The sequence below is a fragment of the Dipodomys merriami genome, unplaced genomic scaffold (genome assembly GCF_024711535.1).
Source record: "Dipodomys merriami isolate MVZ:Mamm:240054 unplaced genomic scaffold, mDipMer1.0.p SCAF_8, whole genome shotgun sequence".
Taxonomy (NCBI): domain Eukaryota; kingdom Metazoa; phylum Chordata; class Mammalia; order Rodentia; family Heteromyidae; genus Dipodomys; species Dipodomys merriami.
In genome coordinates, this window is record NW_027206401.1 from 62,704,736 (window position 1) to 62,726,970 (window position 22,235).

Below are 22,235 nucleotides of genomic sequence, written 5' to 3' on the forward strand. Positions count from 1 at the left end.
GAAGGAGTTATACCATGGGAATCCACCATATGCAATTTTATTGTGTATTGTGCAAATGACTCTGTATGTATTTACATATAGGTTTTTTGTTTTAGAGCTCTTTAAAGAATATAGTTCATCTTATCCCAAAGCACATTTTATTATCTTTAAGTAGTTGTATAAGAAGGGTTTCCATTCAGCATGTCAGATTGTGAGTATAACCCCTTCCACTGGTCTCCCCATCTTCTCCCAACCCCTCAAGTTTTCTGTTTCCACTTTCACATATGTACATTGAATAATATGACCATGTTTGCTTACCCTTTCTCTCTGCTCATCTGCCACCACTTGAACTTCTCCCTGCTCCTGAAAACACGTGCTTCAGCTCCCTAGTATTCATTTTCTTCAAGTAACTTTTATATATCAGATTTCTTTCTTTTTTTCCTATGTGCCTGCTAAAAATGCTTCTATTGTGTTTTAGGGAGGACCTGGTGCAAAGGGTCCCAGAGGTGAAAGAGGCATCAATGGAGCCATTGTAAGTATATTTTAGAGTTCATTTACGTGCTCATATATATATATATATATATATATATATATACATATATACATATATATATATATACATATATATGTATATATATATTGCTGTTTAAATTTCCGCTGAGGGGACGTGTGGCTTTGGAACAGGGGCTTCAGTGTCAGTGTGCCTCAGGGGCTGTCCTTAGTTTCAGCCACCAAGTGGAGGCCTGCAGTCACCTCCCCTGAGGACAGAGTGCCTGCTCTAAATCAGTCTCAGGGAATCTGAGCTTTATATACATATCAATCAATCCACCTAAATATACGAACATAAAAATCTGCTTCTAACGGGACTTTTTAATGTGAGGTAAAGCATTACTTGTGAATTTACCGTACTTGCCAGTTTTTCAATGAGTCAAAGGAGGAAAGAATGACATTAGCAGACACTTTTATAGATGTATAGATTCTAAAATGTTTACACAGATTCAACAATTGATAGCTTGGAGTTACAATGATCATTAGTATCGGGTGGTATGCTGTTACTTGTGGTCTTCTTCCTCCTTTGCTTTCTTTCTTTCTTTCTTTCTTTCTTTCTTTCTTTCTTTCTTTCTTTCTTTTTCTTTTTCTTTTTTTGTTGGTTATGGGGCTTGAACTCGGCTTGGGCACTGTGTCTGTTCTTTTCAGCTCAAGGCGAGTGCTCTACCGCTTGAGCCACAGCACCACTTCTGTTTTTTTTTCTAGTGGTTTATTGGAGATAAGAGTCTCATGCACTTACCTGCCTGGGCTGGCTTTGAACCACGATCCTCAGATCTCAGCCTCCTGAGTAGCTAGGATTAAAGGCGTGACCACTTTCTTTTTTTTAATTAATTATTTAATTAATTACTTTTTTGTGTTGGTCATGAGGCTTGAACTCAGGGCCTGAGTACTGTCATTGAATGTTTCTGCTCAAGGCTAGAGCTCTAGCATTTGAGCCACAACTTCACTTCCAGCTTTTTTGGGTGGTTAGTTGGCGCTAAGAGTCTCATAGACTTTCCTGCCTCAGTTGGCTTTGAACTGTGATCCTCAGATCTTAGCTTCCTCTTTTGTATTTTAGGGGCCCCCGGGTCCTCGTGGAGATACTGGTCCTCCCGGCCCTCAGGGCCCCCCGGGTCCCCAGGGACCCAATGGACTTTCTATTCCAGGAGAACAAGTAAGTGCGATTTTCTCTACTAAGTGAGCTTAGCTGGAACTTTCTTCTCTATGGCTTGCCAAACTCAAATGTTTCCTCAGTGCATTCAACAAGATGTGTCATTTAGATCATATCCTGGGATGAATATTATTTTAGATGTGTAAATGGTATACATCATCATAGATGTCTTTGTAGGAAAAAAATACTGTTCCTCTTCATTTGAGCTTCAGGAAAAATGATTTCTTGGAAATAATGCATAGACCACTTTGGTGGAAGTATGCTTATTCAAAGTTAGGTGTATTTACCCACAGTTATAAAATTACCTCATAAAGCACTCTAAGTGGAAATTACAGCATCTGTAGTTTAAAATGAGCATTAATTGAAAAAAAAAAGAAAAGAAAAGAAGGCTTATTCATCTCCCTTTAAAAACACTGTGTGTGCTGACCTCTGCCCTACCACTGGCTTTATGAAGAGAAGATGTTATGACTCCTAGCTCCCCACTGCCCTTTACCCCTGCGCCATGCCTGAGAACCATTATTCCATTTTTCACTCCAGGGGCGCCAGGGAATGAAAGGCGATGCTGGAGAGCCAGGTCTTCCAGGCCGGTCGGTGAGTTGTTGTTGAAGATGCCTTTTCTTACCTGCCCTGCACTCTTTGAGGGGTTTTCTTTATGGGGCTCCAAAAGGTGAGCCAGGGTTGAGCAGCAGAGTGTTAAGTCTGCATCTGGACTTCCTGTGATTCCCGGGCCATCTTCTGGGTCTGGCCTTCAAGTTCATGTTCTTCCATTCAGATATCTGCTTTGTCCACTGAACATCTGAAGGGTGTTTGTTGATTACTGTTTCATGCTCTTTTGAAAGAAAGAGCATTGTGGAGATGAACAGAATCCCTTTCCACACGGGAATTCTGTGTCTTATTCATTTGTTTCCTTCACTGTAGGGAACCCCAGGATTACCCGGGCCCCCAGGACCAACTGGACCTCCAGGAGATCGAGTAAGTTTTCTTGAGCAAGAGGTAACAATATTAGAAATGAGATCACACTGTTGCCCTCTCCCATCCTGTCTGCATTGGTGGCTAGGTGGCCAGCACACATGTGCCATGTGGTGATCCAGGTCTTCTAGGGGTGGAGCAAGAAAACTGCAAAAGATGATTGGCCTTATCCTCTTTCACAGCCTTAAGGCCATAGGTTTTGGGTTTGGGGCAACTCTAGCCTCCCTAGATTCTTATTAAAGTATTCAAAGTCCTATGATTCCAAATGTTTTCATAACCCGAATGGACAAAGCACAGGTGTATATTGAGCCTCACATTTACCTGTCCTGGCCTTCTGTACTTACCTACTGAAAATTGATGAGCAGATGAGCAGATAAACAGTTTGGGGAACCTAGGGAGACATTGATATTAGCATCTTTGTTAAGAAACAGGAAAGTTGGTCGAGAGGCAGAGCTCACGCCTGTAATCCTAACTACTCAGGAGGCTGATACCTAAGAACCTAGTTGGGGACCAACCCAGGCAGACAAATCCAAGAGATTTTCTTCTTCAATTAACCAGAAAAAGGTCAGAAGTAGAGGTGTGGCTCACATGGTTGAGATCCAGGTGGGAGTACAGAAAACTAAGCAAGAGTATGAAGGCCGGCGTTCAAGCCCAGTGCACCCACAATAGAGGCAAGAAACTTGAACTCAGAAAATAAAAATGAGACAAAAAGCCCAGGACCATGGTGAACAAGGAAGGCCTGCTGTCAGCATTCCCTTCAGAGACAGTTTCAAAACTAGGATCAACAGAAGCACGGTGGCAGGTCAATGTGCATGTCTGTGTGAGAACCATCATTGTTCTCCTCAATCGCTAGTATGTGGGAGGACATAGTGTTAGTTGCTTCGGCTTGGCAATAAAAAAGTGAAAAATAAAATTGCTTCCCAATAGCCCGTAGTTGGTTTAGTGAGTAATTCTTAAGAGGAGATCAAAATAAAATCCTCCACATCCCAACTTAGATTTGTCTCTGTGAAAGAAAATAGCTACCAAGTGCTAGTGGCTCATGCCTGTAATCTTAGGAGACTGAGACCTGAGGATCCAGGTTCAAAGCTTAGTCCAGACATAAAAATTCAAGAGATTCCAGTTCCAATTTGGCAAAATGCCAAACTGGTATTGGTAGAGCACCAATAGTGAACAAGAAATTCTGAGGCTCTGAGTTCAAGTACACATACCCAAAAAGGAACTAGTTAATCAGAAAGTTGCCAGAGCGACCAAAGGAAGATAATAAAACTATGATACTTATCTAGAAATGAAAGAGTGTTCAAGGTAGCAGCTGGAGAAATTTCAATAGAAAAATGCCATTCAAACTGTGCAATCAATACTACTGGAACATTTTCGCTTAAGTGGCTCTCAGAAGTTGTGTTGTTATTATATCAGACTGACTTGGGATCTGTTTTCTGTTAAGCAGGCCCAGTTCTTTCAGAAAACACACTGACATTTTATCCCTATAAGTTTTTGAAAACATTTCTTTTAAAGGAAGGGAGGAAGAATATTTCAAACAAGTTAAAAAAAATAAGCTTCTGCTGTTGTAAAATCAATCGACTAAAAAGAAGGGTGGATACTTATATAGGCAGCCATCCAAATAATGCAGATTTCACTGGAATCCAAGAAGATGGGTGAAATGCTCGTCCTTATGCGTGCTAGAAACTAGGACAAAAATCTCTTCTGACAGAGGAATGCAACAACCATAAACAACAACCTGACTCAGAAATCCTTGGCTGGATTTCAGAGACCTGCTGCTGGGAACAAATGCTAACTAGGTAGCAATGTGACTCATTCCATACAAAGGTCACTTGGCATGGAAGGCAGAAAAAAGAAACAACTCATCAATGTGGGGCAGAAGCCAAGGAGGGAGTCAAGGAGGGAGCCCCGGAGGGGAGACTCTATGGGCCTCCTGCTGGATCTATCAGCATCTATGCCTGTGCAGTTCTGGTTCCTGGGTGAGGAGAGAGAGAGAGAGAGAGAGAGAGAGAGAGAGAGAGAGAGAGAGAGAGAGAGAGAGAGAGAGAGAGAGAGAGAGGGAGGGAGGGAGGGAGGGAGGGAGAGAGAGAGGGAGAGAGGGAGAGAGAGAGGGAGAGGGAGAGGGAGAGGGAGAGGGAGAGGGAGAGGGAGAGGGAGAGGGAGGAGACAGACCAACTGCTTGTGATGAGGACAAAGCCTTCTTCTCTTCTAGGTGAGGGGCAGTTACAACAGCTTAGCATCTTTTCTCCAGGGAGTAAAGACACCTGCTCCAGGAGTGGAGATAAACTGTCCTCCTTCTTTCTAATTGAGCAGTGAGCCTTATAATACCATTGGCTTCTCTCAGCAACCTTCCTTTCATTCTACTCACTGGGCCAATTTGTGGAAATTGATTTCTTTTTCTTTTTCTTTTTTGGTAGAAAGGGTCAGGTTTTTTGCTTGGGAAGTGGGGAGGGGACGATCTGGGGTTCAAGGTCAGCCCAGGTGAAAAGGTTAGGGAGACTGTGTCTCAGGAAGCAAGCCTGGTGTGGTATACCTCTGGTGATTCCAGTTATGTGGGAGGCAGATGGGGAGGATTGCAGTCTGAGGCCAGTCCAGGCAAAAGCCTAAGACACTCTCTACAAACTAAAGCATACCGGGGGTGGGGCGTGTCTCAGATGGCTAGGCAAGTGTGAGATACTGAGTTCAAACCAAGTACCACCCCTAATGGACAAAAACTAAGGGCTATTCTTTGTTAGCTTTTCTACACTCTTAGAAAAGCAAAAGCTGGAGTCTTGAATGGAATCTGCTTTCTTGGGAAGCTAACTTCTTTGAGATTCTAAATGAGTTTGTTTATAATGATTGAAATGAATGAGTACAGAAATTAGCATAATTAGTTAAGCACAGGGTACACTGGAATTGTTTTTAAGATAATGTGTCTTTATATTGAAAGTTTAGTTGCTAAATACTGTATCAAGCTAAACCCTTCTCATGACACTTTATGCTCAACAATCTATTCAATGTCTTTTTAAAAAAATCTGTTCACTTCTTTCCTATTCTGAAATTAATTTCCTTTTCATCGTAGGGATTTACTGGAAAAGATGGTGCAATGGGACCCAGGGGTCCACCAGGGCCTCCGGTAAGAACTGAATGGGTAGCTGTCTCTTCTTTTCCCCTTACCCTCTATGTTCATTCTGCCAGAGAGAATCAGGTCTCTTGACTTTGAGGCATATTGTACTTTTGCTGTGAGTATATTGTTGAGTATTTATTTTCACTTTTCCTAAATCAAAAACTAATGTGCTAGAGAAAACCTATGTGCCAAAATATAGTCTTACCTGGGTACTGGTGGTACATACTTGTAACCCTAGCTACTCAGGGGGCTGAGATCTGAGGTTCGCCATTCAAAGCCAGCCTGGGGACAAATCTGAGAGACTCTTATCCCTAGCTAGTCAGCAGAAAGCTGGAGTAAAAGTGTGCTTAAGTGGTTGTGCACTCACCCTGAGTGGAAAGGCCAAATGAGAGCATGAGGCCCTGAGTCCAAGTCCCACTACCAGCACAGAATCAATCAATCCATCCATTCATCTCAGACTCATCTGGCCACTAGCTGGTTAGTGCCTCGCTTTCTTCATTCTCAGGTTGAATGGATGGCTTTAATAACTTGAGAAGCTTAAGAACCTGAGGACTATGGCATTCAAATGTGAAGGACATGATTACTGAGGAACCATCCATCATTGTGAGGAAGTAAATTTATGCACAAGTTAAGCATATGGCCTTCTACTTAAGATGTATGCGAGAAAGCTGGCGCTGGTCATTGTGCAAATGATCTGGTTCTAACAGAATGGGGGTAATGGGTGAGATGGATGGGTATGAAGAATTGAGAACATGTTAATAATTATATTATTTATAGTAAATGAATGCTTTCAGAAAAGGGAGGTTTGAATGCATAGTATACTTTATTAAATATTTATTACAGAGCTTATAATTTGTATAGTTGATGGAATAAAAATTGTTTTACAAAATCTGATTTAATTTTCAACTATGCTTTAGGCTTTAGAATATGATGTGTTTTACATATGATAAATAATTCTACTATATATATAAATAGGTACTAAGTAATTAATAAATAAGTGATAATAAGTAGTTCCACTAAATATATAACAATATATAGTTAAAATGTCTGGAGGTTATGTTAAAAGCAATATGGAAAAATTATGCTTTCAGTGCAAAGGAGATAGAAGTCACTCGAAGTCTCCAAGATGTGTCTAAGCAAAAACTAATTTCTAGTCTAAAATAAAAAATCAGGGCCGGGCACCTGTGGCTCACGCCTGTAATCCTAGCTACTCAGGAGGCTGAGATCTGAGAATCGCGGTTCAAAGCCAGCCCGGGCAGGAAAGACCGTGAGACTCCTATCTCCAATAAACCACCAGAAAACCGGAAGTGGCACTGTAGCTCAAGTGGTAGAGTGCTCACCTTGAGCTGAAGAGCTGAGGGACAGCGCCCAGGCCCAGAGTTCAAGCCCCATGACCGACAAAAAAAAAAAAAAAAAAAAAAAAATCAGCCACTTTCTCAATTCCCTCTCTAGTCCAAGTTTTCAATCTCTGTCTCTTGGAATGTTTTCTGCTTTGATGGTAGAAATAAAGTAAAACAGTGGGGGAGGGGCGAGAATTGCTTTCTGTGAATCGATTTTTAACGTATTTACTGGGCCTATAGTGTGTCAATTGTGCAAATCATCATGCATGTGCAATACCTTCAAGATATATTTTAAAACCGCGTAGTTCACCAAAAAAACTCCCAAAAACCTGAGCTGGAATGTTCAGGATTTCCCTCTCTCCTTCCTCTTTACATTAAAATTTGACTTTCCTCTCCATGCTGTTTCTCTGTCAAGCTTTGAAGCGTGGCTGTAATCTGTTGGTTGACGGTGGTTGGAATTTTCTTGTTGTTCTAATATTCCTTTTCTTGGTCTGTGTGCTTTAGGGAAGTCCAGGTTCTCCAGGAGTCACAGGGCCAAGTGGAAAACCAGGAAAACCTGGAGACCATGGCAGACCGGTAAGTGGGCATTTCACCTGTTTTCTTCCCTTCAGTCTCCCATAGGTACCAATAATGAGAGTGCCAATGGTTGGACAGGGTTAGGTTACCTCAGCTGTGAATATGTTTAAGATTGGTTGCAACTGTGCTAAACCCATGGTTTTGACATGATCGTAGTTTGAAAGTTTAGTTAACTGAATTGTTGTAATATTTTGTGATGAAAATTGTGATGATTGGGTCTTTTTAAAAGGAGAGATGGATGAGGAACCAAGGCACATATTTCTGTGCTGTATAAACACCCAGAACCTTGGAGCTGGGTCAGCAAAATCATTCTTTTTACTGAGAAATGGTATGCTGGGTAAGCCAGAAAAATACATCCCCATGGTGAATGGTGACCTTCATCCTTAGTTTGTGGATGTTAACCCTTTGACAACCAGACATGGCATGTGTTTTATCTTTTTTGTTAAGGATGCTAAAACATTAGTTTATCTCTGACTTGAAAGCATTTGCTAGGCTGGAGGCATGGCTCACTATACCAGTGGTAAAGTACTTGCCTAGTGTGTATAAGACCCTAGATTCAACTCCTAGAACTAATAAGCAGGCTTGTGTGTATGCGTGTCTTGAGGTTTGAACTCAGGGCCTGAGTGCTATCTCTGAGCTTCTTTCACTCAAGGCTAGTGCTCTACCACTTGAGCCATAGCTCTACTTCAGGCTTTTTTGCTGGCTAATTGGAGATAAGAGTCTTACAGACTTTCCTGCCTGGGCCGGCTTTGAACTGCAATCCTGAGATCTCAGCCTCTTGAGAAACTAGTATTACAGTCATGAACCATCAATACCTGGCTTTCCTAGAACTATTGAATGCATACATAGGTAATTACATAATATATACATACATAATTGTGTCAACTTTAGTTGTTTATTGTGCTTTTCTTTTATACTACCATTTCATACTTACATATAACTTAACTTGCATTATTTGGATGTTTTGTTTAAAAGTATTTTAAAAGTATCCACCACGATTTGTACTAACTGCTGATTTCTCCATAGCCTTACATGGTCTGTCATCCTCATCTCATCTAAGAGTATTTCAGACATAAATCAGTCAGCTATAAGCCTGAACAAAGCTATGTAAAATGTTTTCACTTAAATTGTGATCTCTGAACATTGGAAATGAAAATGGCTTCTGCAAATCATGTACAATAAGACAATTTCAGGGTAACAATAAGTTAAAAATACACATTGGAAGGATGAACACTGGTGGTAATGCCTATAATCCTAGCTGAGATCGGAGGATTGTGGTTAAAAGCCAGCTGGAACAGAAAAGTCCCTGAGACTCTTATGTCCAATTCACCAGCAAAAAGTCAGAAATGAAGCTGTAGCTCAAGTGGTAGAGTGCTATCCTTGAGTGATAAAGCTCAGGGAGAGTGCTCAGGTCCTGAGTTCAAGCCCCAGTTCTGTCACAACACAAAGAAAATGTACTCATTAGAACAATCTAAAATTACCATCAAATGTATAAAAAAAACCCACTGCAACTTACAAAAAAACCTTACAAATTAACTGTTATTAATGTTTCCATTTTGGTAAAATGATAACCAAACCCAAGCCTTTCTTAAAATAGTTACTATTTGGTATACATTTAATTGGAGATGACTGTCTTCATCTCTCCTCTTTTTCCATTTTTTTTGTTTTTGTTTTTGTTTTTGCTTTTTGGTTTCCTGTGGGGCTTGAACTCAGGGTCTGGACATTGTCCACGAGCCTGTTTGTGCTCAAGGATAGTGCTCTACCATTAGAGCTACAGCCACTTCCAGTTTTTGAGTGGTTAATTGAAGATAAGTCTTTTGGACTTTCCTGCTTGGGCTGGCTTCTGCAATCCTCAGATCTCAGCCTCCTGAGCAGCTAGGATTACTGGCATGTAACACCAACACCCAGATCCTTTTCTAAGATAGCAGATCACCTGTTCTTTTCTTCTCCATTTCATCTTCCTCTAATTTCTAAAACCAAAACTACTATATGAATGTATATATATATATATATATATATATATATATATATATATATTTTTTTTTTTTTTTGTTAGTCATGGGGGCTGAACTCTGGGCCTGGGCACTGTCCCTTAGCTCAAGGCTAGCCTTCTAGCACTTGACCAACAGTGCCACTTCCGGGTTTTTTCTGCTTATGTGGTGCTGAAGAGTCAAACCCAGAGCCTCATGCATGCAAGGCAAGCACTCTACCACTGAGCCAACTTCCCAGCCCCATAAATATGTATGTATTATATGGATCTTAGAGAACACCTGAACCAACCACTATTAGTTTATTAGCTATTATAGCCAGTTAATGACTTCTTGTTAGTTTAAAACCTGATGTGGTATGGTGCATGTTTCCAGCCACAGGTTGATGGAATAGTTATTCATTTAATAAACGTATGCAATGAACTATCCAGTGTTTCAAGATCAGGAGTTGTAACAATAAATGAGATTGAGTGATTGCCTGTGTCATGATTCTAGAGGGGACATGGAGGAACATCACATAAAAAGTACCATAGCTGCCGTAAGGATGTGGAATATGAAGGCTCAAGAAACACAGCCAAGGGTAGGAAGGGATTGGATGGGAACAGGCAGCTGTTTTAGACACAGCTGTCCAGGAACCTTCTGAGGAGGTGACACTGGAGTAAAGTGTGGGAAAAGCTGTGTGGGAAGGAGGTCTCAGACAGAAGGAACAGCAAGAATGAAAGCCTCAAAGGAGGCATCAGTCTGGCATATGAAAACAGTATTCAATAGGTCTTCACCAGGAGTGGAAGGAGTGAGGGTGTGTGTGTGGGAATAAATGATGAAGGAAGAAAGATGCTGGTCGAGTGACCAAGTGGACATCCAGTAAGATAGGAATTTTTATGTTATTCTCAGTGCTGGACAGAGATCTTAGGAACAAAGAAGTGATTCCTTTCCTTTCCTTTTTCCCTTTCCTTTTCCTTTTCCCCTTCTGTTTCCTTTCATTTTGTGCCAATCTTGGGCTTGAACTCAGGGCCAAGGTGCTGTTCCTGAGCTCTTTGTTCAAGGCTAGTACTCTTATTACTTGAGCCACAGCTTTCTCTCCGTATTTTTTTGGGTAGTTAATTGCAAGAAGAGTCTCACAGACTTTCCTGCCCACCCAGGTTTCTGTAATACTACTACTCAGAAGGCTGAGATACAAGGATTGAGGTTTGAAGCCAGCCTAGTCAGACACATTCCTGAGACTCTTATCTCCTACTAGCCTGCAATTAGCTGGAAATGGAGCTAGGGATCAAGTGGTACAGTGCCAACGTGGAGTGAAAAATCTAAGAGACCATGGCCAGGCTCTGAGTTGAAGTTCTAACACTGTCACATGCACATGCAAACACATGCACGCACACGTATGCATACACACACCCCACTCTGGAATTGGTGTGGAAAATAGACTATCTAGGGAACAAAATGGGAAGCAGAGAGACCAGTTAGGAAAACACTGGAATTGTTCAGGTGAAAGTCTTGTCTGGGTGCAGTGTTTTCCATGCAAATTGTAAGGATGAGTTTGGGTTGGAATACTATCTGAATATCAGCTTCATTTCTTCTTATTCTATTTTTGAATTGGTGAACATTTAAATGCAAGGGGAGGGTCTCACTGTGATAGTTCTCTGTATGATTTCACTGGACCTGGGCATGGTCAGCCACTCCAATGTAAATATCGAATTTGTTTAAAGTTTGGATCTTCCTTCAATAATAGCAATTGGCAGCTTGCAAATCTATGACTAAAACACAAAAACTTTTTGCACTCTAAGGAACATTTTCCAAGATCTCTTATGGCCAGTGAAAGAAGCCAAAGCTTCTTTCCTTGTGTTGGACGTGAGACTGTTTGAGTTATTCAGTAAGAGAGACACTGGGTTCTCTCCCTACCCAATATATGAAGACTCACTGAAGGAATTTTAGAGGTGTGTATTTTAGCGATGGGGTGGCCAGAGGCCCACTAATGCTCAGGGGAGCCGAGTGGAACCTCACCTCCTCTTCCTGGATACTCCACCATAACCAGCCCAGTTAACCAACTGCAATAGAGTTGCATGGTCTATGTGCAATCGTCACGTACATTGCAGTTCAAGTTCAAAAAGTGTGTGTGGCACATCTTTTATAATTGTGGCCATAATATTTATATTTAAGCACTGTTTTTGAAGGCATGTGGTTTTGAGATGAGCAGGGAGAGACAGAGAGAGAGGGCAGAGAGAGAGACAGGGTAATAGAGAAAGTGAAAAATAGAGAGAGAAAGGCACAAAGAACATCATTGAGACAGAGGAAGAGACAGAGAGACACAGAAAGACAAAGAGACATGAGAAAAATAGAGAGATAAAAGAGAAAAAGATAGAGACAGAAAGTGAGAGATGAGATTATTTTTTGACAGAAAAGCCAACTATGAGTTATAGATAAGAATGTGATGCATCATTTTGCTAATTCATTAGACAACAGTCTTGTCTATTCATGCATCATTGTAGACCAGTTGTCAGTTTTGTAATGTATGAAATTTCTGTTTCAGGGCCAATCTGGGTTGAAAGGAGAGAAAGGCGATAGGGTATGTATTTCTTAAATCCACTCCCAGTTCTTTCATCTGTTAAGCATTGACATCTGATGCCATAGGACTAAAAGAATCACACACTCAAAGTTCTCCTTGTTTTAATGAACAGGGAGACATTGCTTCCCAGAACATGATGCGAGCAGTAGCAAGACAAGTCTGCGAGCAACTGATAAGTGGTAACATTGACTTTCTTTTTATTATAGGAAAATGATTTTTAAATTACTAGCAGAAAAATGACAGAGTTTGAGTCATAAAGCATGTAAGAGCTATGTTTCCATTTTATATTTGATGAGCTCTTGCTTTTGTACACTGCTGGTTTTGGAGATGATTAGATAAAGCCAATAATATTTTATAGATTGTCACTAAGGTAAAATAATAGCCCCAGGCAATATTTTTAGATTCAGCTGGTTGCAGAATCACATTTTAAAAGGGCTTTTCTGTTTCTACGTTAGACTTGTTAATGAACTTCCTCAGGGTATATATGAAGTACCAAACTTGACAAGTACTTACGCACTGAATCCTTTAAGCTCCAGCGTTTTAGTTTTATCTTGAATGAAAGAGGCTTATCAAGATTAATCATAAAATGTCCCCCTTCCTTTTTTTCTTTTCTAGCTAATACTGAGTCTTGAACTCAGGGCCCATGCACCACTTGGCTTAGCCCCTTCTTACTTGGTGAAGTCTATTAGTTCTACTGCAGAATGAGTGCAAGTACACCTTCAATTCAGACCCCCCCGCCTCCCCGTGAGAAGTTTCAAAACCAACATTTCTCAAAATGTGTTCTTGATGTACAATTGCTTGCCTGAAAATCACTTATCATCTCCGGGAAAATGGCCCAGAGATGTGTATTTTTCAATTTGCACTAAAACCTGGTTATTGGTGCCTTAGGTCCATACAAGAATAGCATGATTTGTTCATTTAAAATAGGTTCAATGTTGAATGACGTTGCCTGGCAGGCCTATTTCAGAGCCATATTAAGCTTTAACCACTCTATCTTCTTAGTAATGCCCAGGGCTTATAGAATGGCATTTTATGGAAATGACCATTTATCAGAGATCATTTTGTACTGGATGGCAAGAGTGAGTGTCTTATTTTTATTTTTAGATTCTTAATTACAATGTTTTTGGAAAGAAAGAACACTGGAGATGGGTTTCTTTAAATGCTAAGAGAATTCAGCTAGCTCCACTCTTTCTCCTCTCCATTATTGCTTTTATTTTATTTAATTAATTAGTTAATTTTATTACCAACCCCTCTTTCTCATTACAGGTCAGATGAGCAGATTCAATCAGATGTTGAACCAGATTCCAAATGATTACCACTCTAATCGGAACCAGCCAGGCCCCCCGGGACCCCCAGGACCTCCTGGCAGTGCTGGGGCCAGAGGAGAACCAGGGCCTGGGGGCAGACCGGGCTTTCCTGGCACCCCAGGCATGCAGGGACCTCCTGGTGAACGAGGTAGGCCTTCCCTGATGCTGCTGCATAGAGATAAAGAGATGAACTAGGTTGGATTGGAGGCCTGTGGAGAATGGAACTGAGCAAATTAGTCTTATTGGATAGTCTCAGAAGAGATGTGTATGAGTGAATCCCCCTTCAGCAGTTTACAGACCTTAGAGATCTGTATCTTAGTACACAAGTTGCTTTGGTCCGAAGATCTCAGTAGAGATAATGCTATCTTCTGATTTTTGTGGTTGTTGTAATGGGAAACTTTGTGTCTTGGCAAAAGGAAATCAGGCTCCAAAATCTTGCTAATTGATGTGGCTGTTCCAAAAATGGAGCAGTGACTGAGTGCACTTAAGCAGCTCTGTAGTTTCGGATGCCAGTGTTCTCTGTTCCTCCATCCAACGTCTGGCGCTAGGCTTCCATGGTGGTTTGACTTGAATTTCATGGTAAGTAAGTGCAATTGAAGGAAAAGAATAAGGGGAAAAATAGAATGTTCTGATTCCAGATGTTTCAGGACAATGGTTTCAGGACACTAGTTTGTATTCAAGAGACAACTTAGGTATTTCTCAAAATCTCATGGTCTGGATGCCAGCTACTAACGATAAGATTTCTTTGAGAGGTTTTTAAACAGCAACTTATTTATTCAAGAGTTCCGCTCTTGACAACAATTTAAAAATACATTAGACATGTTTGTTTCCTTCAAATATTTTTTCCCCCTTGACTTTCCGCCAGATTTGTTTCTTGGCCCTAAATTTGGAATTACACCAATGTCTAGAAAGAATCTGGCTGAAGGAGTGAACTTCTGTGAAAAATTAGACGCTGCTTTCACTAAGGAAATGAATTTCTTGAAACCAAGTATGATCATTTAAGATAAAATGTGTGTTCCAGGGAAATGTCACTTGGTGCTTTGTTATTCTGGCCTTCCTTAGGTTTGCCTGGAGAGAAAGGTGAAAGGGGCATTGGATCTCCAGGATCACGAGGGCCGCCTGGGCCTCCAGGTAGGTTGGCTCATACCTCAGACAGGTAAAGCTACAAATCAGAGAGGGCACAGCATTACCCGAGAGACTCAGAGCTTCATCTGGTTAGCTCTGGCATTCATACCGTCATATATATCTTTCAGTGAAGAGTTCAACTTGCATGACCACCTCAATTTTATGTTTCTTTTGTTAAAAAAATGCATCCTACTATTCATTTACTGTGATTCAAGTACACAAAAGATGTGTGCTTTTAGTGACACAAATGGTAGGCATTTTCTTTTTTTTTTTTTTTTTTTCCGGTTGTGGGGCTTGAACTCTGGGCCTGAGCGCTGTCCCTCAGCCCTTCAGCTCTACCACTTGAGCTACAGTGACACTTCCAGTTTTCTGGTGGTTTATTTGAGATAAGAGTTTCATAGACTTTCCTACCCAGGCTGGCTTTGAACTACAATCCTCAGATCTCAGCCTCCTGAGTAGCTAAGATTACAGGGGTGAGCCACTGGTGCCCCGTGGGCATTTTCTTTTTATAGCAAATTTCTACTTGTCTTGTTTGATTCCATATCCTGTAAGGATATTTGCATTTACCTTTTTAAAACATGCTTAATATGGGGCTGTTGGACTGAGAAAAATATAACTAAAAGATTTGATAGATTACAAAATTTCATTTACAGCTTCTCCAATATTCTGAAAAGAAGTAGCAGTCATCCATTTGTTTTATGCATATTATCTGCTAGGTTGCAGATTTTTTTCTTCCTTATGAGGGCTGTAAGATCCTTGCAACCAAGATTAGCCATATGCTTTAATCATTTATTTATGTGTTTATTTGTTTGTTTATATTTGGTGCTGTACTGGGGCTTGAACTTAGGGTCTCATGCTCTCTGCTGGCTATTTTGCTCAAAGCTGTTACTCTACCATTTGAGCCACAGCTCCACTTCTGGCTTTTTTTGCTGGTTAACTGGAGATAAGAGTCATAAAGAGTCATAAAGACCAGCCTAGGCTGGTTACAAACCATGATCCTCAGATCTCAGCCACCCACGGTTTGGATCCTACGGTTAAATCTTGATGATTCTATTAGCCATAAATGAGCATCTCTTTGTCCAGACATAACCTTGCCTGCTTCACGTAGTCTGCAGGTGTGGAGCAGACATTCACATGTTTGCATGGTAGTCAGTGTGGCTGTCTAATATGTAGAGCCCTTTCCTTCAGGAGCTCTTATCTCTGTGGCCTGGGAACAAAACTGAGGACTCACTGATAACCTTTAGCTTGGCTGAATTCCTGCTAATTTCCTTTAATAAGATTGTTAAAGTAGTAGATTTCTGGCATTAACTCTTGAAGAGTCACTGATAAGATGGTTCCCATTGGGATTCCTTCCTTCCTTCCCTCCGTCCTTCCCTCCGTCCTTCCCTCCGTCCGTCCCTCCCTCCCTCCCATCCTTCCCTCCCTCCCTCCTTTCTTCTTTTCTTCCTTCCCTTTTCTTTCCCTTTTCCTTCCCTTTTCCTTTTCCTTTTCCTTTTCCTTTCCTTTCTTCTTGTCATGGGGCTTGAATTCAAGGCCTGAGTGCTGTCCCTGAGTTCTTTTGCTCAAGGCTAGCACTCTACCATGTTGAGCCACAGCGCCACTTCTGGTTTTCAGGTGGTTCATTGGAGATAATAATCTCATGGAGTTTCCAGCTGAGGCTGGCTTTAAACCATGATCCTAGTATCTCAGCTTCCTGAGGAGCTAGGATTACAGGTGTGAACCACCAGTACCCGGTCCATTGGGGATTTCTTAGGGAGCTAATTCTTACCATACACTCGGAGCTGGCATGCCTCTTAAAATATTGCTGGCTCCCTCAGGAAGTGTATTTAACACCAGGGAAAATGTATTTGCTTGACTTTTGCATAGGTCCGCAAGGAGAATCCAGGACAGGTCCACCAGGGTCCACAGGCTCAAGAGGTCCTCCTGGTCCTCCTGGTCGTCCTGGAAACTCGGGTATCCGAGGACCCCCTGGGCCCCCCGGATACTGTGACTCATCCCAGTGTGCCAGCATCCCATACAACGGGCAAGGCTACCCAGGTATGTTGTTAGCATCGTAGGAACACAGACTCACATGAAGTAAAGAATCTCTAGGACTTGAAGGAAGGTTAATTTGAGGATTTCCTAACCATAGTGACTGAGACTTCACTTCTATTGTGTGACTAATGAATAGTAGTGTGGTCTCATAACAGAAAATGTGAACATTTAAGTCATTACTTTCTCTTTCTATATTTCTACTTTACCAAATCACAATGACAAAATTATCTTCCTTATCCTCCTTGGAAGTTCCAAGAACTCTGCCAATTGACTTCTTTTTTTTTTTTAAACCAATACACTAGTAAAATGCCAAGGGAAAAAGATGTGTAAAATATGTAGGTTAACATATTTGATAATACCATATGCAGCTGAAAGCAATTCAGTATCTCATAGTGACCATGAAATGAATGCTTATTTAATCTGGGACTTTGGAAGTTTGTTGATGGTTTCATCAACAAGTGTAGAAGGTGGAAGTTTCTGGGGCCTGACTGGAGGATGTGAGGTTTGAGGTGTTTAGATATCACACTGAGATATCTAGATATCAGCTTATCACACTGAGATCTACACTGACTTTTTAAATAGTGCATCCTCAAGCATCTTGCAAATTTAAAAAGGATACTACTGTTTGATATGGTTGCTATGGCAAACTATGCATGAGTAGTTGAATATCTACATATCTATATATTTATGTGCCTAATCACCTATGACCCAAAGTAATAGTGAATCTTAATGTATGTCTCATATAACTTATTCATAAAATTGCAATAAATTATGAAATAAATTTAACTCACCACTGCTTAATTGCACGTGGGAATAACTGAAAACATATGGATATATAGATATGTGTGTATACTTTAACCATTGCATACTTAGATGGATGTGTATTATGTATATATATTTTGCATCGTAATTCAACTTTTAAAAACTATCATCTTTGACCTGTTTCAGGTTCCGGCTAACACATTTTCTAAGTCGCCAGTGCTGCTTACAGTTTGAATACATGAAAAATCCTGTTTCTGAGATGTTTGCGCACGCGCTTATTAGGAAATGAGTCTGGAAATCTCACCACAGATCTGGTTAACAGCCGGGGCGGACATCATAAAGGAGGGTGGAGACTCTGGATACTAACTTGAATGATACAAAAGCAGTAGAAGCCTGATGCATTTCAGTCATAATATAGAAAAGTATTTTTTTAATAAAAGTTCAAACACACAGTCACGAGGAGCTGCATTTGTGAACGAAGTGCATTACAAAATTACTAACCAGCAGAGATTATGCCGTTTTAAGAAAACAAACAAAACAATTAACCTGGTTCAAGAGAAACGTCTTTTGTAAATAATAAACTAATGGTGGCTTGTAAACAGTTTTGTATATGACCCTGTCTGCTAAAACCTCTTAACAAGTCTATAATCAGCTTGTGCACCGATGCTTGCTGGCTGCTCTCTGTCTCTTGGAATAACATCGAATGGAATCTTTCCATCTCTTGCTTGTAAGCTGACTGATTTGGGGCATGGAACGTCTTAATATTTCTTTTGTATGTGTATTATCCTTTGGCTTTTGGAATTGCAATTTTCAGACCAAAGCTTAAGATCACTTTTTAATTTTCCTGTTTTGCTCTTGTCATGGTGTATCTCTTCCACTGGCTGTCAGTCAGTCAGTTGTGGGGACAGACACAGGACATGCCATGTACTGTATTCTACCTGGTGGTAGATACTTTTCACCTCCAGAGTTCAATTGCTAGGAGCCAATAAAATTTCTCCTCACCTTCTCATCTTTCCAAGTTTTTTCCCCCCTTCTCCGGTGCCGGTACTGGGGCTTGAACTCAGGGCCTTGTGCTCTCACTTGGCTTTTTGATTCGAGACTCGTGCACTATCCTTTGAGCCAAATCTCCACTTCCTGTATTTTGCTGGTTAATTGGAGATAAGAGCTTCACAGATTTGTCAGCCCAGGCTGGTTTTGAATGGGGATCCTCCAATCTCAGCCTCCTGGGTAGCTAGGATTATAGGTGTGAGCCACCAAACTCCGGCCTTTTCAAGTTCTTTGACTTGTTCGGGGATTTGGGAAAATCCCCCATAGGTAACCGCGTTTACAATTCTTTGTCCTGGTCTCTGATCCTTTCTAGGTATTTGTGCAATGATTGTACTTACTGCTGGATCTTTGGAGGTTTTCTTGTCCTTTTCTTCCTTCTTTCTTCTTTTGAAATGCCATTTCATGATTGGGTCACCGTTATTCTCTCTGCAAATGGCAATGATCAGGACGATGTAACTTATCTATTCGTGTGATTCTGAGCGCGGTGATGACTTGCTTCTGCCGTGTGCGTGTGCATGTGCGCGTGCGCGTGTGCGTGTGCCTTCCGTACCATGCTGTAACTGTGATGTTGACTCGGACAGAGCCCTACGTGCCCCAGGGCGGGGCCTACCTGCCCGAGCGCGAGCCCTTCATCGTGCCGGTGGAGCCCGAGAGGACCGAATACGACGACTACGGCGCGGACGACCCCGCCCAGCAGCAGCCTCACCGCTGGCGGCGCGCGCTGCGCGGAGGCCCCGGGCTTCGAACCTGAGACCGCCACGCGCGTCCTGCGGCGGCCGGGCGGGCGGGCGGGCGCGTCGGGATGTTCACTTGCAGGTCACGTAGAGCCGTGCGCATCTCGGCGGGGCTGGGTTTTCGGGCATGGCTCCATCCGCAGTTTCCCCCTCCCGACCCTAGCCAGCCCGGTTCCCCAGGAAGCCCGGCGCTCCGCACTCACCCGTGCCTTCGCCCTGCAAACAAAACCTTGCCAGAAAATAAAACACTTTGTTCACACACACACACACACACACAGAAAGCGGCGAGCGGAGGATGCGCGTCAGCACTGCGCTTAGATAGACAATGAGTCCCGGGACCAGAACCAAGGCGTCTTTCCAGAGGGCTGTTTATCTTTCCCAATACTTACCTGTAAGTCCAAAAATTCCCTTCCTACGATCAAGGAGGAAGGGATCCTCGACCCCACTGCCACCTCTGATCCGCCTTTTTCTATCCGCCTGGTACAGTAGGGCACCGATGCTCCTAGACATCGCCTTTACCATCCACACAACTTCAGCCACATAGCTCCAAGTTAGCGTCTCCCCCGGGGACAAGTTCCATAGTGCCTTAAACTTCCTTGTGTTAGACACCTTCACAAAAAGTTGCAGGTGGGTCTGCGGAGATGGAAATTGCATGTTTGTGTTGTATATTAGTATGAACTTTTTATTTTTCCTTCTCAAGAGCATAATGTTTCTTAGTTATCAAAAGCAGTTGGAAAAAAAATGTTTGCAAGACTATGGACATAGAATTGCTGCTTTTTATATTTTAACTGCAGATTGTGAATTTCACCGCCTTTATATTATTTATTTCTGAAACAAAAGAGGCATTTTTCAATAAAACTACTGAAAATCTCACATGGTGTGTTGTTTCTCTGAATGGTGTGCTCTCAATGGCTTTTTGGACTGCTCAGGCCGTTGTTACAACAAATAAATTCATATCCCTGGATACGGTTACAGATCTTGCTAATACTATTAAATTATGCTAAATAACTTTAGATTTTTAATGATATGGTGAAGTCATAGAAGAGTGGTGACAGCCTTAAAAAGCACAGCAGATTCCCAAGGCTTTATTAGGAATGTAGGGGATGTGTGGGTTGATGGAAAAAACAACCAGGTTGCCTTGGCAACACTAAACAACCAAATAATCTAACTATCCGCATGATTTTGTGTGCATTTAATTACTTTCCTATACCGCAAGCTGCCCAACAGCAAGTTACATTGCAAAAAAGAAGATTCCTTAATGGAAAAAAAAATTTTCCATAGAAGATATGTTAATAGAAATCATTCCGAATGTCAAAGAAAACAATGAAAAATGTTTCTCAGAAGGTATTTCAGCATCAACTGAAGAGAGGAGGGGAGGGGAGTGGGAGAAGGTTTTCAGAGAGCCAAAGCATGAATGAAATACTTTTGGGAGACTGGATGACCCATTGGTGGCATTAGAGGGTGTGAAGAGGTCGCAAGCTGAGAGTGTTCACAAGGTTCTCGACACGCAAACTGTAAAGCTTGAAGACATCACTGAGGCTGCTCTACCTCTGGCATATGTAGCAAGAAACAAACTCTCCCAAGGAGTGTCAGAGCAGGACTGATCTATCTCCCTTGCATCTGAACTGTTTACCAATAGATACGTCCTTTCCCCATCTCAAAACACTTCAGGTTCTGGGCACTGAGCTTCCAAACTTCCAAGATCTTCCAGAGTCCTTCATTTTTTATTGTCTTTTTCTATGTCCATACTGGGGCTTGAACTCATGGCCTGAGTGCTATCTTTTTGTTTTTTCCCCTCAAGGTTGGCGCTCTACCACTGGGCCACACTTCTACTTCCGGCTTTTTGGTGGTTAATTGGCAATAAGAGTCACACGTACTTTCTTGCCTGGGCTAGCTTTGAACCGTGATCCTCATATTTCAATGTCCCGGGTAGCTAGGATTACAGAGCTGTTGGCTCTCGGTTCAAGTTACTTCAGTAGTGTCTGATGCATTTGGTTTTCTGATGGCTGTTGGTGGAAAGCTCTGGGGTGAGGAGCCTGCAGGTGGGGCCTCAAGCCTTCGAGCTCCCAGAGCCACATGCATGTGAAGCACACAGGGATGCCTGGCAAGATGTGAGCTTCATTCTCCATGTTGGCCATGAACGGGGTCATTATCTTTTAGTGTAGGGATGTGGAATTGTGGTCATGGTGTTCCTAACCAAGGCAAGGCAGAAAGTGAATTCCTAGGTATGGTACATTTCCATCATCATTATGTTTGCTGAAATGTTCTGTTCAAATTGTTTTCGAGATACTTAATGGCGGACCCATTCATTGAACTATGGAGAGAGGAGGCTGCATGGTCTGGGTACCCAGATGCATGGTAAAATCCCATAAACTCAAATATGTAGGCACTAGTTCTGTTATTTAGAGTTTCTTTGATGAGAATGAAATTCAACTTGAAACTTCTTTTCTAGTTTTTTTTTTTTTTTGTTGTTGTTGTTGTCTTTTCCCACTATGGAAACATTTACAGAAATTCATTAGGTGTAAGGTATATTGGAAGCTAAAACTCTTAATTTTAAGAAACTAGCCTGAAATTAGTATGGAAAGAAGCTGTAGCTTCTGATGAGGTCTAGAGTGAGAAAAATTTCAAGATTTGCAAAGAGCATTTTCACAAATCCTAACATCAGTATTTTTATAGAATTATTTTGTATAACAGAACTAACAATTTAGCAAGTTTGACAAGAGGTTGCATGCATACTTTTGCAAATGTGCAAACATCCATTTTGGGATCTACAGAGAATTATGCTGCTTTTGTAATGACATAAACTTATATTTTATTTTCTGTACAAATGGGTCAACATATAGTATTTTTTTAAAATTATGTGTTGACATTGGAGCTGAACTCAGGGCCTCATGCTCTCACGTGGCTTTTCCACTCAAAGCTGATGCTCTACTACTTGAGCAACACCTTCACTTCTGGTGTTTTGTTGGTTAAGTGGAGATAAGAGTCTCAATTTGTCTGCCCAGGCTGGTT

General features: G+C 41.5%; 1 protein-coding gene across 3 annotated transcripts in view; it reads left to right on the forward strand.

Annotated features, from left to right (window-relative positions):
- Positions 1-20,087, forward strand: part of Col12a1 (collagen type XII alpha 1 chain) — a 133,760-nt gene extending 113,673 nt beyond the window's left edge. For 2 of the 3 annotated variants that reach the window (XM_070010804.1, XM_070010806.1), the window contains 12 exons: positions 458-511; positions 1,586-1,681; positions 2,216-2,269; positions 2,597-2,650; positions 5,706-5,759; positions 7,595-7,666; positions 12,179-12,214; positions 12,327-12,393; positions 13,481-13,669; positions 14,584-14,652; positions 16,513-16,683; positions 19,071-20,087. In XM_070010804.1, coding sequence (XP_069866905.1) covers positions 458-511; positions 1,586-1,681; positions 2,216-2,269; positions 2,597-2,650; positions 5,706-5,759; positions 7,595-7,666; positions 12,179-12,214; positions 12,327-12,393; positions 13,481-13,669; positions 14,584-14,652; positions 16,513-16,683; positions 19,071-19,240 — 1,086 coding nt within the window. In that variant the 3' untranslated portion in view covers positions 19,241-20,087. Of the gene's footprint in view, positions 1-457; positions 512-1,585; positions 1,682-2,215; positions 2,270-2,596; positions 2,651-5,705; positions 5,760-7,594; positions 7,667-12,178; positions 12,215-12,326; positions 12,394-13,480; positions 13,670-14,583; positions 14,653-16,512; positions 16,684-17,628 lie in introns of all 3 variants that reach the window. The other variant, XM_070010805.1, reaches the window with a different exon arrangement.
- The last annotated feature ends 2,148 nt before the right edge of the window (positions 20,088-22,235 follow it).